Genomic DNA, 17,902 nt, shown 5'->3' on the forward strand with positions numbered 1-17,902 from the left:
CAGTTTGATAGATAAAGGCTCTGGTGTTTATTTTATTCTGTCTGTCTGAATAAAATCTGATCTGAGGTGAGCAACGTGAGTCTGCAGCTTGTTAGATATACGTTTGACGCAGACTGACATCTAGAGGACAGAAGCAGCAGCTGCAAGTGTTTCCACCTCTTGACTCAGCACCTCCTCATCTAATTAATCAATTTCTTAGCTTCATCACAGCTCGAGCATTCAAGCACTAACATTTCAGCATCTTATCTTATTTTGCATCTTATCTCTGGTGTTAGTCGGAACAAATGTTGTTACTAATAATGTTGTATGTTTCCAGTTGTTAGGACATGCTTGATGAACCATTAATGATAATGGACTTTTCATTACATGCAGGATGCAATCATTGTATCCTGCATGGATGTTGCACTGTATCCCTAACAAGTTAATTTTAATTTCATTTAGATTTGAAAACAGTTCATAAAATTGAACAGTGTGTCTCCATCTTGCGGGTTGATCTGAAAATGGTGATGATGAATGAGTATTTGTAATTAATGAAAACATTGGTTATTCATTGGGTTGTTGCACATGTGTGTGATAATCTCTGGACACGAGGGACCTGAATTTAAAGAGAATGATGAACATAAACTTTATTCAGGGAGTACTTCATGATGAGGCGCACATGTCATGGAAAGACGAATGGGTGGATGTCAAGTGGAAAGGGGGCGTTATGTCCCATTCACTCCAACAAGATGAAGCAGCTGTGGTGTCGTTGTTGTAAAGGTAAGCCCAAAACAATTTGTTTTCATTATATGTGAGGTAGGAATTTTTCTTGGGAAAGATGAATTGATGTGAACCAATATCGGCAAATGTATAAATTATAGTGTGGATAGAGATAACAATTTCTTTAATAGCGATCATGAGTGAATGTAATTTATTATATGCCCCCCATTATTGTTGTAAGTACCTGTTTGATGTTGTTTAGATGGCAAAAGCCCTGATAAAGGCTTTCCCAGCCATCCCTGACATGAACTTCAGCACATCTAAAAAAAACATAGAGACGGAGAGGAGAGATCTGGCTCTTCACATCCTGGAGGCCTCAGGTAAAGGCTAAATAAGCATACAAATCAAAAACAAGATAGATAGGAGGTATATACTGTATAATTAAATAAATGTTTGGTTTTTTTTAGTCTTTGATGATCACAATTGCTGTGCTATGTGTGCCACCTTCAAGCCACCAGGACCAGGAACTGCCATTGTACAATGGGTGAGTAATTGAAAAACATGGGATACGCCTCTTGTTTTTACATTTTACATCTCTAAATATTTTTGATTAATTTGTATTTATTTTTATATGCAAATATTAGCATTTTAGCTCAATAGCTTCCAGGTCGTGTGATCAATTGACTCAAAATCAGTGTGGGATCATGTAACTACACTGGCTGCATGAGATACGCCTCTTGTTTTTACATTTTACATCTCTAAATATTTTTTATTAATTTTTATTGATTTTTACATGTAAATATTAGCATTTTAGCTCAATAGCTTCCAGGTCATGTGATCACTTAATAACATATATTGGACTCTCTGGTCATCAGCATGAGACTCACACAGTTCAGTACAGTACAGTTGAGCCTGATGGTTCATTGTTGACCTTGACTCAGCAGTTTGAAAGTTTTGGGCGTGATGTTAACATCCTGAACTCTCCTTCATGGTGGACTGTCAGAACCTCTGGTCAGAAGGTAACACTGACTACAGTTATGGTTAAATACTGAGCTGTGGAGAAGGGGTAGGATATAAGTGTCTACTTCTTCCTGCTCCTTTTCGGGCATGTCAGTGCTCGTTAATGGAATATAATTTGTAACATACTTTTAATTTATTATGCCTATTTGTTGAACTAATTTAACTTTGTGTTTTGTTTTCACATGAAATAAATTTGCATTCATTTATTCAATAGTTTAAAAAATATATTTAATTTGTTTTCTTTCTCTGTCATTATTATCTCTTATTTCACCGTCAGATTATTATTATTTTCTTTAAAAAAATTAATTAATGAATCAAAAAAACGATAACTGAAAGGTCAGCTCTGGAAACCTGGGCGTGGTCTCTGGTCACATGACCGGAACTAAAACAAACCCGTACTTCCGGTTCGTTCCCCTGCACGTTGTTGCTTTTTCCTGCTCCGCACCAACAAACCTCCGCTGTCCCGTAAAAACACAAGAAAAAACACAAACATGCCGAAAGCCAAGAGGTCCGGGAAGAGCAAGAAGTTCGACTACAACCTGGACCGGAAGAAGCTGAAGAAGCAGTTCATCAAGAAAGCCAACCCGAGGATAGAGAAGTGAGTGTTAGCATGTGAGCTAATGTTAGCTAACTGTGGGGCATGTTGACACCATGTGAGAAGGATTCACGATCCGACTGCTGTTGAGTCGCTTTAAAATACTAGTGGTGGAAGAAGTATTCTGATACTTGACTCTAGTATTAGTAGAAGTACACCAGGGTGAAAATACTCCATTACAAGTAAAAGCCATACGTTACATTTGGGTAACGAAGGTTGTGATTTAATGTAAACACCTTTCAGAAAGCAGTTAAATAAAGACTGAGGTGAGCTGTGCATGGAGACAGCTGGTTTAAAGAGGAAAGCTACTGAATTTAACCTGTAAATCAACAACATGAAGCTCAGGATGTTGCTTCAACTTCTCATTCTGCTCTCACATTAATGATTCATCTCTAAATATTAACCATTAAATCCAGAGATTTAAGGGAGACTAACTGGTGTGTGTGCCGAATATAGGCTGATAAATGCTTTTTGTAGCTGTTATTAGATATTTGTGCACCAGTGTCAGGTTTGGTTTTTGTTTAGTTATGGCCTTATACAACTGTCTTACCATCAATGTGTAAGCTTTATATAGTATTTCTAACAACAGTTAAGTATCTAGTTATTAAGTTATATCAATAGTTTCACGAGGAAGAACAGAAGATGGATGGTTTCTTTGCCCCGGTTATGAAAACGGTCCCTGGTGTTGCCTCTTCTCTGGTGGATTTAGATATAAAACTACAGAAGAGAAGCAAATTTGACCAACACACAAAAGAGCTTTTGGTTTTTTTTGCTCAGGAAGTTCTGCTGACGACATCGTGTGTCCTCTCTCTCAGTAAACAGATCCGAAATGCGTGGGAGAACCACAAGTCCATGGCCAGGAACCTGGGGGAGATGGGTCTGGCTTACGATCCGAACCGAACGCTGCCGATAAAGAAGAGCAGAGTGAGTGACTGCTGCGGTTCTGATCCAAGTTCGCAGCACTTTTATTATGTTTCTTCAGAGCACACGTCCTCTGAACACCAACACTGTTAACTCTCACATTTACCTTGGTACAGAGATGTAATGTAAAAGTAATGTAAAAGTACATTTACTCAAGAGCTGTACTTAAGTACAATTCTGAGGTTCTTGTACCTGAGTATGTCCATTTCTGCAACTTTGTACTTCAACTTGAGTAAATTTTTAGAGGCAAATATTATACTTTTAATCCACTACATTTATCTGATCTGATTTATACAACACTGCCTTTGTAACTATTAACAAAACAATACTTTATTAAATACACCTGGAGCTCTTACTCTTTGTACAATGAACACAAAGTCATAGTTTGTGACTGAGTATTTGTACTTATCATATTCAGAAGGTAATAAAATATCTGGTGTTTCTTTGCTGGAGCAGATAAATCATAGTCAAACAGACGAGCGTTGTCACACCTTTTTATTTTATATCAGCTGTGCCATCGTTAGACTATTGTATTTGTAAAGATCAACACATTGTTGGGACTAGGTTAAAATATTAAAAAAAATACCATCCTCCAGATGTTTGTTTCAAAGTTCGGTTTCACAATTCTGTCCTGAGTAAACCCTCTTCCCAAACAAATCGTCAAAAGATCGCTGAGAATGAAAATAAACCCACCATCTTTGGCGCTGTCAGAGTTTCCTCCGGTACCAGTCAGCTCCGGCTCGTGCTAAGCTAACTGTGTCGTAGGTGGGATTGAGAGAAAAAGAAGGAATCCTGCTTTTGGTTTCAGTTATTTTGATTGAAAGCTCATTTCGACAGATATCCGATTAAAATCAAAAATGTGACTTCCCTCAAAATAGACTCTGTTTTATCTTTAATATTTGTATTATAATCAGGTTTAAATAACATTTTCACAGCTTGTGTTGTCTCATTCTCACTTGCAGGATGTTTTAGTGAACTGACGATATTTTACTGTCACATCTTTATTATGGTAACAGATGCTGTGTCTTAAACCACCTTCAGTGCTTCAGCAGAGTCTCTACTTCATCACCTGACTGATTCGTTTCACAGTATTTACTTTCTGCGTACTTTTGACTAAAACTGAAGTTTGACTATTTGACCGACCTGCTGCTTCTTTCTCATCTGCAGCCTTAATTACGTCCTTTAGAGCTGCTCATCTGAACAATGCTGACCCCATTTACTGTGTAGGCAGCCAGTGTGAAGGAATTCATTTATCAAACACATCGACATGACTGAAATCAGGTCAATCAGAGACTCATAAAGGACCTTTCTGTATATTTTGGATGGATTGCTCAGCTGTACTGTGAACACATCTTACATTAACTGGACACTGTCACGTCTTCTTGTTTTACAAATGTCCCAGTTTTGCATTTCTTTCTTCTGTCATGGTGAAAAGTTTGAGCAGACGCTCACTTTGATCTGACGCTGCAGCGGATAAAAGGATTTTTATCACGTTCAGCTGCTAAATAATTAACATACATGAGAAACACTGGATGTTAGACGAGACGAGATGGAGCTTAATTAATCCAGAGGGGAAATGTTGTTCAGTCAAAAGTAAGAATGATTACAAATATAAAATAACAATAACGATGTCAGCGTCCACACTGATGAGCGATGACGTTCTGTAAACAGCAGCGTCGAGCAAGCGCTGAGCGCTCCCACTGTGTCGGCAGCTCAGGAAAATTGATACTGATGAGCTGCTACTGCCGTTCTTCAAAGACGACAGGAGCTCAGTGACTCCAACACTCTGTTACAGCAGTTGTCACACTTTTGACATCAATTATCTTCACGATCGTTTTAAAGATCATCAAAAGAAACTTCAAGGACCTCATCAGTACCAAAGACCTCCTGCCAGTATGTCCCAGGTAAACTGATGTTTTATGAGTAATCTGAAGCCTGATAAATGTAATAGAAGCGTTAAATAAGTTGGATAAATATCCAAGAACGGAGTTATTAGAGTAGACTCTATAAAAAGTGTCAGTTAGCCTACAGGCAAGAGGTCGGCTACAGTTAGAAGCCAGTATTAAAAGTTATCCAGTGACGTCCAGGAGCAGCGTTTCCATTTTTCATCAGGTCGTTTTGAAAGTGATCCCAACGACATCGCTCCCCGCTGTCGTTGTTGTCATAGTTACATTGTTAACTCCACCACACACTTGAGTTAGAGAGATCGTAAAAACAATCTATGTATCGTCATTGTTACAGTTATCGCTCTCGGCCCTTTACTGTTAATCAACAGTGTCATATCTCAAGTTAATCGTGTGCAACTGGATCATTCAGGATGTATGTTCGGCGCCAGATGTGAGCAGGATCATTCCTCTGATCAATACACTTGATTGGAACAGTAGGTGAATGATTGTGTTGGTGTTTCTCAGAGATGATGAAACACGACTGGTCCAGATTTGAAAACATCTGTATTTATGTCCCGTAGTCTCCGTTTGTGCCAGCAGGGGGCAGCAGAGCGTTGATTATGATGCTTCAACAGTGAAACCAGAAGAAAACTCCTGAAAACAAACTTCAGTTGAAGAGTCATTAAATGTGTAAAACTGAAGTTTCTGACTCTGAGAAAATATCTTTTGATGCTTCATATATGAATTTGTTGTTTCCGGTCTGCAGCTGTCACAGATTAATGAGTTGCATCTTGTTTTCCAGCCGCCTGAGACAGAGTTTAATTCTGTTAACTTGTGTCAGCGAGCTGTAATGATTAATTTTTGCCTCCTCCGGTTTCAGCAGCTCAGACGCGTAAACTCTGTTATATTGAAGTGACATCACTCAGGGATTCATAACACATAAAAGAAGAAGATGCGACTGCGACATGTTAATCGTCCAGAACCCAAACACACTGTGTCATGACCTCCATTGTTCTTCTTCTTCATGTGTTTGTTCGTCTTGTAGCTCCTCGGTGACGACAGAGAGACTAAAGCTCCGGCCGGATTAGTGACCAAGCCCTACATCCTCAACCGTAAGTCATTTCTTTCAACCTCATCAAGTAAAGTAACGTTGAAATGTGTTTCTTTCTCCGGCTTTTGCTATTTTGTTTCTGCCTACAGAGGCCTGACTGAAAAGTGCCCGGTCATACGAGCAAGTAGCACATCAGAAAGTATTCTCACTTTCCTGCACAGTAGACTGCTCTGGCAGCTTTGTGTTCCTGTGACTACGTGCACTTATTAGTGACGCCTCAGAGGTTTTAACTGTCGAAGGGAGAAACACAAAATGTTCCACATATTTACCTTTATATGCCTCAATCCGTAGACGATACTGATTTTCTTATAAAAACGCACTAAAATAAGTAAATGTATTCAAAAATGCACAAAAAGCCGTAGTCGTGTACTTTCACCAATTTGAAAAGCATAAATGGATTCCTGCTTAGCTCGGCTCGTACTTTAAGTGCTGTAAAGGAAATTGTAAAATGACTCTGTGGACGTTAAACGAACAGTAAGTTAAAACAGCCAACAGGCGTAAAACAGCTTGTAGAGTAGAGTTCTCGTACATCCTGGAAAACCTGGAAAACAGTTGACCAGTTATCCAGTCATTGAAAATTAGAGAAAAAGCAGAATGTCCTGGAAAACCTTGTGTTGTCCTGAAACATTATTTAAACTCCCCAAAACTACACAGTACAGTTTGGTATTAGTAGTATACTGTGTAGTTTTATAAAAACGTAGATTTTTCTTAAAAGAAACCAGTTTGTTGTTGGTTTTAAGAGTCTCATTTTTTCTTTTGTATATTTACTGTTGCTCTTGATGAAAGCAAAACTTCCAGCAGTCCTCGGTTACTGGTGGCAGCCACGATAATACTCTAATTCACAATAAGAAAAAGGCATTGGTGATATATAATTGATTAATTAAGAAGCATATTAGTCCCTGTGTGTCGTACCAGTTAGATCCTCAGATCTTTAGAAAAGAGCGGGAACCCTGAAGAGAGACGATTTGAAATCTGGAAAGTTAAAACAGCAACAGTCCTTTTATCTTGCACCGCAGTATCACCAGGTAAACACAGAAGGATGGACCCCATTATTCACTTTATAAAGTAAAACGTGTCAGAAAATGTTTACATTGACGTCTGAAGTGATTCGTCGCAGCTCTTCTGTCGGAGGCGGATGACGTTAGCTGCTCTCTTGTTTAACGAGCGTGTGTTTTTGCCTCTGACGCTCTCACTGCGACAACACAGCAGCCTTTCTTTTGAATTAAATGAGGCTGTTGTTTGTTGTTTTTGTCACACTTGAAAGACGAGGTCGGCTTTATTCTACATTTTTGTTATTGTCAACAAATTCTATGAAAATATCAAAGCCACCGGTTTGTTCGTCCGTCTCTCAACACTCTGCAGCCTCGAGCTTCCTTCCTGCTGAACACGTGTCTGTGATATACTTTCATGTTGGACTGATTAACTGCGACATGATTTACGTTGAGAAGCAGCTGTTGAATCACAATTTTAAACCTTTAAAAACACGATGATACGTTTGTTCTTCAGCTGATGAATGTGAAAATGCATCATTCTGCACATTGAAGCTCAATCGTCAGGAAGAAAAACACAACTTGAGCAGAGAAACACTTTAACAAACAGTTTAGACTCTTTATTTTACAGTTGTTGAACGAGCAAATTCAAGCTCCACAGTTCATCTAAGTTGAAGTCGATGTGAAAGCTCTGTGTGACGTTACATTACAGTTCATCTTCCTTCACGCTCGTTCGTCGTCTTTTCCCTCCCAAGGATCTTTTCACTCGATTCAGCGGCCTTATAGGGGCAATATGAGCTTCTTTGCTTTAACAGCATGTATTGGTTACTGTGCACAGTTTGATAGAAGATCAGTGCAGTCGGCCTTCAGCGCTGAAAGACTCTTATTCCTCCGCTTACGCCACCGGTAGTTTTAGCACTGAGTTGAGTATTTCATGTTTCATAAAGTGCACATTTTCTTTCATTTACTTTCATTTTTATGCCCTTGTATTCTCATGTAGGAAGATAAAGGGCATAATAAATCTTTTCTGCCTCCCAGCTGTGTTTCACATCCCGATGAGTGTGTCTGTGTGTGTTTTTTGAACAGAGCTGGAGGAGGAGGCCAACCGCCCAGAGAAAGACACCAAGACGTTATCTTCAGACCTGATCGAGTACGTTCAGTACATGGTCCGAGAGCACAAAGACAACTACAAGGTGAGAGCCACGAGCTGGAGCCTGAAAAGACTCCTCAAAGACATCCGTGGTGTTTCTCAGTAGTTCAGTCTAAAAGTGAGAGGAAGACGAGTTCAGATCCTGCCGAGGTTTCACTCCTACACGCACCTTCCTTCCTACAGAGAAGGGTTTCAGTCGCTGGTAAATAATTCGATTGGCCGAGAATTAGATGAGAAGATCGATAAGAAACATGTCCTTGGAGCTTAGTGCAAAGACTGGAAACAAGGGAAACCGGAGATTTATAAGAAGAACTACTAGATACTGACATATTTTCAGTCCAGTTAGGAAATGGAAGGCAAAACAGTTTTCTCGCTTCAGGTTTCACTTCCTGATTTTGTGCAAGGAACCTAAAAGAAGTCATTACATCATCAAAATCTTTGTTTGGTGCCAGACTGGTGACGGCGGTTTTGAAAATGGTTAATCTACACTCTGAAGTGTGCTCTTTGATTTTCTGGAGGCATATTCTTCATCAGAAGTCAAACTACGTAGATATGATGGGTCTGAGGGCTGGTTTATGGTTGCATGTAGGCTCGACGCAGAGCTGACGCCGCAACATAAGTAAGTGACCTACCTACGCTGGTGGATGAGCGGATTGCCGGCTGTACTTTCACCTTTAAACACAAGGACTCATTCGGCTCTCAGCTGTGTCTCTGGGCTAGAGAGAGTGGACAGGCTGTGTCTGCAGGGAGGGCCGCCTCCATACACAAGGCAGGCAGCAAGGCAGCGTTTGCCATCAGACTGCTTGTGGAGGGGCAGCCTGCCCGTCCGACATTCAGCCCACTCTCTCTCGCCCAGAGACTCTCTGACAGCGAAAAGCCCCTTCAGAGGAATACTATAACTCAAGAAAAGCTGCAGCCGGCAGCTCAGGAAGGACTGCAACAGCCGAAAAGGGCAGTGTGTTTACTGGGGAAACTACGGGTCACGATCCCCGGTATAAGCGCTGCCGCTAAGCACCGGAGTTAAAGCCAGAAAATGCGAATGTGCAGTTTGATTTCTGGGAGGTGCACGTCAGGCTACGGCGAAGGCTGCGACGTAGCGAATGCATCTACGCAGAGTTTCAACACAGAAGCTTAAATCAGGATTCGGTGTGAGAAGTTGTGCACCCCCCGGAGAGAAGTTCAAATCCTGCCAACTCTTCACTCCTCCACACTCCTGAACAGAAGGCAGCCATGTTCCACCTACTGAGAGTTTTTAGGTGCTGTTAAATGATTTAAAATGCTCTCTCTTGAAGCACACAGGTGAGTAAATGATTGATTTGAGTCGAGCTTACACGACGTACATGGAAAAACGTTATGTAGCAGAAGTAGGATAAATGACTTGCAATCAGCTGCGGATGTAGAGCAGTCATCACCTGGGTGATGTTAGTTTGAAACTTGATCTGACCTCCTGGAGGCACTTTTTACTCGAGGCGTCAAAGTTTGATGAGAAAAGTTTCCCTGATGGTGCCTTCAAGGACACCCTGATGTCTGATGTATGAGGGCTGTCTGCCAAGGACTCAGACGTTTTCTTTGTAGCGCCGTGGACGTGCTCAGTGTCTGTGGAGGAAACTTAATTTTGTCAGTTGAATATTTGTGTTGTGTGTGCAGCCGGTGATAACGGCGTCCTTCCTCCGTTTGAAAAAGGACAAATAAGGTCTCGGCTCCGTGTTGTTGTTGCTTCTCACAGCTCCTGTTACTCACGGCTTCAGATCGAAGGGACACGCTGGTGCTTAGTGTATTTAAGTTTTCATCCCTCAGAGTGGCGAGTCGCAGAAGTTTAAATTACTTGAGCTTTTATCAGTAAAGTGCCTCATTCAAATGGATTTGCAACAGTTGCTTTGAATGGGACTGAGTCATCATCACTGGGAGCTGTGCCAAGTCTGAGCCAGTCAATAACAGAGGATACTGTGTGTGCAATGAAATATATTTCAATAGAAAATATTCCATCCTCGATTTTAAATTCTGAAGAGCTGAGTCAGTCACCTGCAGAAAATAATCACATAACAGCCCTCTGGAAATGTATTGTAGCGTGTCGTGATCCACGCGTCGCACTCACGATACAAAGACTTTCTCAAGCTTTCCCTGCGCTCCCAGTCAGATGACTTCAAATGTAAGATGTGTCTTTTAAGCCCGGTTATGTCATTTGTGTGTTTGTAGCTCTGACCCACTGATCTCATCCAGCCAAGAACACTGTCTCCTTTCAGCAAGGCGGGTTTAAAAGGGTCTTTGTTTCTGAACATGTCCGTAATGCCTCGGAAGCTCGTAAGAAAGTTATGTCACAAACGCTAAAACTATCCAACCTCCAATGTTAATGAAAGTAAAGTAAAAAAAAAAAGATATACTCGGCGCATTTGACCAGCGTGGCCTAAAGCTAGTGTGCTGAACATTATAGACTAAGACTAAGAAGACAGATGGTTTGAAAGAGGAGTCAGAAAATCCATCTATGTCAAACTGGAACGACCGTCCTTGAACAGAGAAGGTGGCCTACGACATTACTTATCACCCACCTACAGTGCTGTACTGAGTTTCCTCCCTATAAGACCGGTGCAGTCGCTATCAGTCGATTGATCAACGCTGAACATGCCGAACTGCTCTACATCATGAGATGAAGTGATTCGTCCTTAAATGTCCTCAGAATACATAATAAACCTTTTTGTGTCTGGTAAACAACATTTCTCGAGCTACAGAGAATAATCGATCAGTTGTCCCCACTATTAACTGAATCCACAGCTAATTTGATCAATTTATCGGTTTCAGAAAAACAGAGTTAAAATTCTCTGATTCCAGTTCCTTTAATATAAATATCTTCTGGTTTCTTTCCTCTTCCACGACAGTAAACTGAATGTTAGCGTTGTGGACAAAACAAGACATTTGAGGACGTCATCTTAGACGTTTTTCACCATTTTCAAACAATTTATACGTCAAAACACTTTATCAAGACAGTTATTGACAGGCTGATCAAAAATTTTCTGACATTTTTAATTTTGTTTGAACTCATAATGTTTGACTTTTATCTAATTTACCAAAATGTACGTGTTACGTCAACTTGCAGCAGGTAAATAACTTATAGGAAATGGTTCTGTTTGTAGTAACGGTCCTAAACCAGGCAGAACTTTGACCGAACTGACCGTCCTGTTCTTGTTGTCTCACCAGGCGATGGCCCGAGACGAGAAGAACTATTACCAGGACACACCCAAACAGATCAAGAGGAAAATCAACGAGTACAAGCGCGTCCACCCAGACCAATTCAACAACTTCATGGACTCTCTGGCTGCTCCGGAGCCGATGGGCCAGTAGAGAGATCTTCGAGCCTGTTCTGGACTTTTATGTTGTTCTCTGTATCAGGATGAGATGGACCTGATTCTGGAGAGACCGTCGGCGTGAGGACAGCAGAATCAGAATCACAGCGACATGAAGCATTGAGAGACGAGCGCTTCTTCTGTGTCTTGTCAAGGACCTTCCAGGCGTTTTTGGACATTTCTCTTGTTCCTCTCCTCCCTGTCATGACTTCCTGTTTGTATTTTTTCCATTTCCTGTCAGAGAGATTGTCCTGATCTTGCTGCCAACTGTCTTCTGTGTTCTGAATGGCAAACGTGTATTTTTTAAATATAAGTATCATTGAAACAGCCTGAAGCTCGTTCAGCAGATGTTTTTCTTTCTTCGGGATGAAACTATCCTCACAGCTTTTCTGATGTTTTCCATGTAGACCAGATGATCACACGGTCTCTCAGGACGCGTTTCAGATCTTTAGTTAAACCAGAAGATATTGATGATGATGTCTGACGGGAGCAGTCTGACTGCAGCTTAAACACATAAAAAACTCAATTCATGAGAGCAAGAAGCTAAATTAATATGCTTGTTTTATCACTGAGTGGAAACATTGTGCTTTTTTCTTGAACATTTTTTGCTTAATTTTGACGGCATGAAACAGAAAGAAGCCTCTCTGTTCTTGTGATCCGGTTCAAACCCGGCCTGTACGGATGTCTGGCACCTCAACGATGGAGCGTCCGGGTTTTTTCATTGGTGCATCAGACTCCAAGAAAATTTGTTGTTCATATATTTAGTCTGAAACACAGTTTTCCATGCAGCAATGGCAACAAACTGCTGTCCCAAGTGCTTTGTCATGATTTAATCTGTCAGAATACGGCACTGTTTGTTAGAAAAACACCATTAACCTCTGTGGATGGCCCCGACATACTCAAAATAAAATGGTTACTGTTGTTGAACCCCTGTGACTACAAAAGCTTGATCATTCCTGAAAGCTTGGCCTTACTGTCAGTGTTGCTGACACCGAGTTACAGCAGCTGTAACAGTAGAAACAAAAACACAAGTACACTTTGAGTGCAGACAGACGGCCCGACCAAGTCCAGAAGATGAGTGTAGCAGTGTTTTCTGTCTAGACGAGGCTGTTTGGAGGCTCCAGATAGACACTTATGGGTCTTTGCAGGTATATAATACTATTTCTGCTTCAGAGACTGCAAACAACAAAGGGCGTTGTATTGATGATAAGCAGAGTTTGCTTGACTAAATGCAGTGGCTAGCATCGTTTGTTGGACCTTTGTCTTTATCTGGACACCAAGATCTCCACGCTGCATGTTGTTGTTGGACTTCCAGATGATGAAGGTCGCGATGTTCTGTCTTGTGTTGTGTCCACATTAACATTTGACAAATTAATGACAAATTAATGACAAATTAATGACAAATTAGAGGTTAAATTGCAGTAGAGTTACCTAAGATGGCTGCCGAGGTCTGACCTATTGATTGACACCTTATTGGACCAGTTAGGGGCTTCTGCGCCCGCCCTGTGGCCTGCAACAGCCAACGAGTGACTTCACTCCTTGTTCCATCCCCCTTTCTCCTGAGCCACTTATACTCCAGCTCCTGGATATTGATAACTCATGTAGCCAATGAGATTTAAAATCAGTGAATATATAGTTTAATAATTATAATTTTATGCAATTTTCTCTGTTTTTCCACCTATGCTGTTGTTTTTGACCATTTCATATGTGCAAAGTAAGAGGAAATAAGGAGCTATAATGAGTTTTACGCTCATGCAAGTGTATTTTGAGGAAAGAAAAAGGCATTTTTTCTAGTTTGAAGTGTTAATTTTCACTGATATTGTTATCAGATTTGAACTTGGATCATGTAAGACTACATGATGTGGACCCTTTATGTTTTCCAGCTCACAGGGGCAGTCACAGGTCATCTGCAGGCTGATTTTCACATTTAAAAATCAATAATTCAGTGCGTTCAAACTCCTATAGATCAACTCACAGAGAAAATCAGACTGTAACCTTTAAAAAAAACACGTATCTACTCCAAATGGTTCAACAGAAGCCTTGAAGTTACTGAAGGCTGGACTGAGATATGTGTTTTAGGATAATTCAACATAAAGCCGACTGTTTTACATATAAATTTAGTCTTTCTGGAACGAGTGGTTGTGAAATACTTCTTAAAAAGCATCCACAGCTCAGGGTAAAGAGTCATAATGAAAAGTGGGATGTTTGTGAAGAAAAGAATGAAAGATACAAAAAGAAAAACAGATTCAGTGTCTCCAGGAGTCACAATGAAGGTCGGTTCAATCAGCGCAGACGAGATAAACAAGATGATGTTGTGGAGAGAAAACTGACCCTGAACGCGTCGTGACAAATAATAAAGAAAGCGTTCAAGTCAGCAGCCGAGCGTTTTTAAGAAAATAACACCTTTATCAGTGTGAAGATAAACCTCCTGAGGTAAATCAGAAATGTTGTTGACTTTAGATTCTTCGAGGAGAGCGATTGTTTCTGTCTCCGGGAGAGGACACGAAGGTTAACAGGATCAGTTCGCTGTCATTCAACACTTTTTCACAAAACACGAGAGGACACAAACCAACAGGATGTCAGCCCGACTCTCGGTACTTTCTGACTTCCTGTTTGTGGCCCTTTGCTTCCAACAGCAGACGTAAACCTTTAAAAACACCTCAAAAATATAGAAGCTACATTCCTTTGAATACAGGTTTACACATAGACAGATGATTAACAAAGTATTTGGGCAAATATTTCTTTATAGTATCATGATCTTCATCCCCCGGTCGATTATCATCACATACTGTACAGTACAACATATTTTATTATTTTCCAGACTTCATATCTTCCTGTTATTATTCCTCTTTCAGTTCACGGTACAGATCACATGATGACACTCTGGAGTAAATATACCACTTCTGCAAAAACTGATCTTTTAACCTCTGCTCACATATCGCAGGCATATTAAAGTGACTCCCATCTTGCTTTCGCGGAGGTTTGCGCTCTACTGAGGACCATTCTGGTTTTATTAATGAGGCGGAAGCACTTGGCTTGTTGTTGGGGATGTTTGATTTGCGTATTAATCCACATTTGGCTCACTCTTGTTTAGTCAGTGAGTTCAACAGAGTGATAATTAGTTGTTAGCTTTATTAATAATGAGGTAAAAAATATGATCGAGTGATTCACATTCAAAACCAAAGTTTAGAGGAAAGTATGAAAGCTTTTAAAGCTTTATCTGCTTCTGATCCTGTTCATCAACAACTCAGATTTACCCTGTAATCCCTATTTAGTGTTCATCAGTGTGTTTTTAATGTATTTTTTGATAAAATGGCTGTCTTTATGCTCTATAGCACACAGTGATGAGATCTATCAGGCTTTAAATTCACACATGAAAGTATTTTATCAGCTGATATTGCCATTTTACAAATTTGTCAAAAGATGTGTGAGATCGAATGCAGCCGAAGAGGGCGGTGTGTTTACCGGGGAAACTACAGGTCACAATCGTCTGTATTAGCACTGGAGGAGGAGCCTTCTGAAAGGGCCAATCACTGCCCTTCTACGTGCTACGTATAAATGTCGTAAACAAACATCTTTGTACTTAATAAATCACTAAAATTATACTGTAGGAAATGGACAAGCTTTTTATATGTTAAATATTCTTTGAATTAATTTTGCGTCCTTGAAATTCTCCATCTAGCTGCAGTATATCCGAGCATCATTAAGGCGATGACACGCCGTCAGAGCTTTGTGTTCAGACTTTACTTACATTCAATTCAAAGACGTTCCAGCCTCGTCGGAGTCCTAGAAATGTAATTTGACATTTGCAGGAACATATCACCGTCTGCAGCACAGCGGCTGCATCGACGGCTCGGAGGGAAGAAGACAGCGTGAAGTAAACAACGGAGGCTGGTTTGACAGGCGGATGGAAACATACATCAGTTCGTCTAATTAAAGCGTGAGCAATGAAGCCGGTGGAGGCAGCGACAGAAAAAGCTCTGCTGTAGTCGCTCAGTGTCACATGTATGAACAGTGAGTCATGCAGCTGTGTGGATGTGGGTCATGTGTGCTTTACTGCCCTCAAAAACACAACAGGAAAAACTGAGACGAACACAAACTTTTATAGCATTTTAAAGATCCAAACCTTCAAAACTTTATCAACTTTTCTCCTCTTTATTCTTTCAGCACCTGCAGCGACACTGTCAGAGTGGAAGTGATATGTTTTCCTCAAGGATGTTCAACTCTGGGAAAAAACAGGACAGGATCTGTTTTTTAAATGACAGTAAAGAGCGAAACTTAGAAGCGGAGCTGGGACCAAAACGCTGTGATTTAATAACGGCAGAGCGAAGATACTCGACAGTAACTTCACCTGAGCTCTGATGAGTTATTTGAGCCTTCAGGCCGGTGGCAGCTCAGTGAAGGTGGATCCAGAGTTTAGCAATTTATCATGCTAACAAACAAACCAAACAGCCGGGGCTGATGGGAATATCATACATTTAAAGGTGTAATTTGTAGAATATGGCCAGAATTGGAAGGTAGCACCAGAAAGGCTAACTAGCGACCACATGCTCAATGCTAGCTGACCTTTGGCCTTTAGCTAATTAGCTCTTGGCTCAGTTAGCCCAGTGGCTCCAGACTGATCGCGGTTTTGAAGCGTCTCAAGACCCGACTGTAAGAGGAGACACATATCAGCTGGGGAACAGACTTTGTCACAACACCGGAGCGTCTCCATCGAGTCAGTGTCCGTCTGTTGAATCTTGTGTTACCTCCGTTTCACTCCTCGCCTTCTTCGCCTCCTTCATCAGCAGGTTTCTTTTTCTTTTGAAGTGTAAAGGTGCGACAGTTATTCCAGTTGTTCCACCGTTACCTGAGGATTGTGACCGGGGAGAACGATGCCTCTTCCTGTTTTGGCAGATGCGCTTCCTTTATTACCGCAGTTCAACTTTAAAGGGGCACTACGTAGTTTTACTTTTAGAGGAGAAAGATCTTCATTGGCTGATTTTTTTTCCGCCTAAACAAACTTTATAAACAAACTCTCTTTGTTGTCATGACTGAATAAACTGAATAAACAAACTGACCTTAAAGGACGACACACTTCATCCTGTTTTACTTTGTTTATATGTGGCGGACCCTGCCACCTTTCTAGCTTCAAACAGTTTTCCTCTGTTTATTCACATTCACGCTTCATACGTCTGAGTTTGTGTTATCACCTCATTAATATTGTAAATGTTAGAGTTTGAATTTCTTCTCCAGATCTAGATAACGCCCCTTTAACTTTTGTGGATGATAAATAAAGCCTGTCGGCTCAGTGAGCACAGAGAAGACGAGGTTTATAGTTATTTCTCTGCAGCCATCACACTGTGACATCAGTGTTTACCTCAGAAATGATTACATGTATATCGCCAGAGGTGGAAACTGGTTTACAGCACTTAAACTCAGACTTGATTAGAAACCAAGTATTCAAAAATACAAGGCCAAGAAATCCACTTTCTTCTGGAGGAAACCACCTGGAAATCAGGATCCTGTATTCCCACACCTTGATTTCACAGAGCGGGTCTACACGACGTTCAACAGTCCAGTAGTCACATGGTCAAACCGACACACGTGCAGCTTTATCTTTATCTTTATCGTCTTCTGCTGTTGTTTCACATAATCTGCTGCACAAGTGGAACAATAGCTTGGCCTACATCTGCCCAGTCGACCTTTGTTACCTCGTCAAACATTTACCGCCTCATTCCACCGATCGGCTCCGAGTTTCTGCAGTCACGTGTTTCACCATTGAGAAAACATCCTTGGCACATTCAGCGCTAGTATTTAACAAAGCGGTGGCAGACTGGAGGTGTGATTGCTCAATGTTTCTGCGTCTGCTGTGGGTGTTTTTTATTGTAATATTGTGTCTCAGACTCCTCCGCAGCAAAAACACGAACAGACCTCGTTATTAATTGTGACTCACGTCAAAATAAACAGCACATAAAAGCTGCAGGAACCTCTGAGAGTTTCATTTATGACCTTTAAAATGTCATAATGTAAGATTAATATTGTTATTGTGGCATGAAGACCTTGTATCTCCAAAGTAAAGTCAGAGCCTGAGGAGTGATATTCACACACAGCCCTTTAAATGTCATCAAACTTAATGGGTTTCACTCCGTCACCCCATCATGAATCATTTATTTATTTAGCTTCTGATTGGTTATCCAACAGTTTAACAAGA

At 40.8% G+C, this 17,902-nt stretch overlaps 1 protein-coding gene across 1 annotated transcript; it reads left to right on the forward strand.

The window, feature by feature from the left end:
* The first annotated feature begins 2,101 nt into the window (after positions 1-2,101).
* nop16 (NOP16 nucleolar protein homolog (yeast)) lies at positions 2,102-12,043 on the forward strand. Its single transcript, XM_084373354.1, has 5 exons — positions 2,102-2,317; positions 3,130-3,238; positions 6,167-6,233; positions 8,308-8,414; positions 11,564-12,043. Exons 1-5 carry the CDS (start codon positions 2,211-2,213, stop codon positions 11,705-11,707), a joined length of 534 nt encoding a protein of 177 aa, XP_084229480.1. The 5' UTR covers positions 2,102-2,210; the 3' UTR covers positions 11,708-12,043.
* Positions 12,044-17,902: the final 5,859 nt, after the last annotated feature.

The sequence above is a fragment of the Pagrus pagrus genome (assembly GCF_965226575.1).
Source record: "Pagrus pagrus genome assembly, chromosome: 14".
NCBI lineage: Eukaryota > Metazoa > Chordata > Actinopteri > Spariformes > Sparidae > Pagrus > Pagrus pagrus.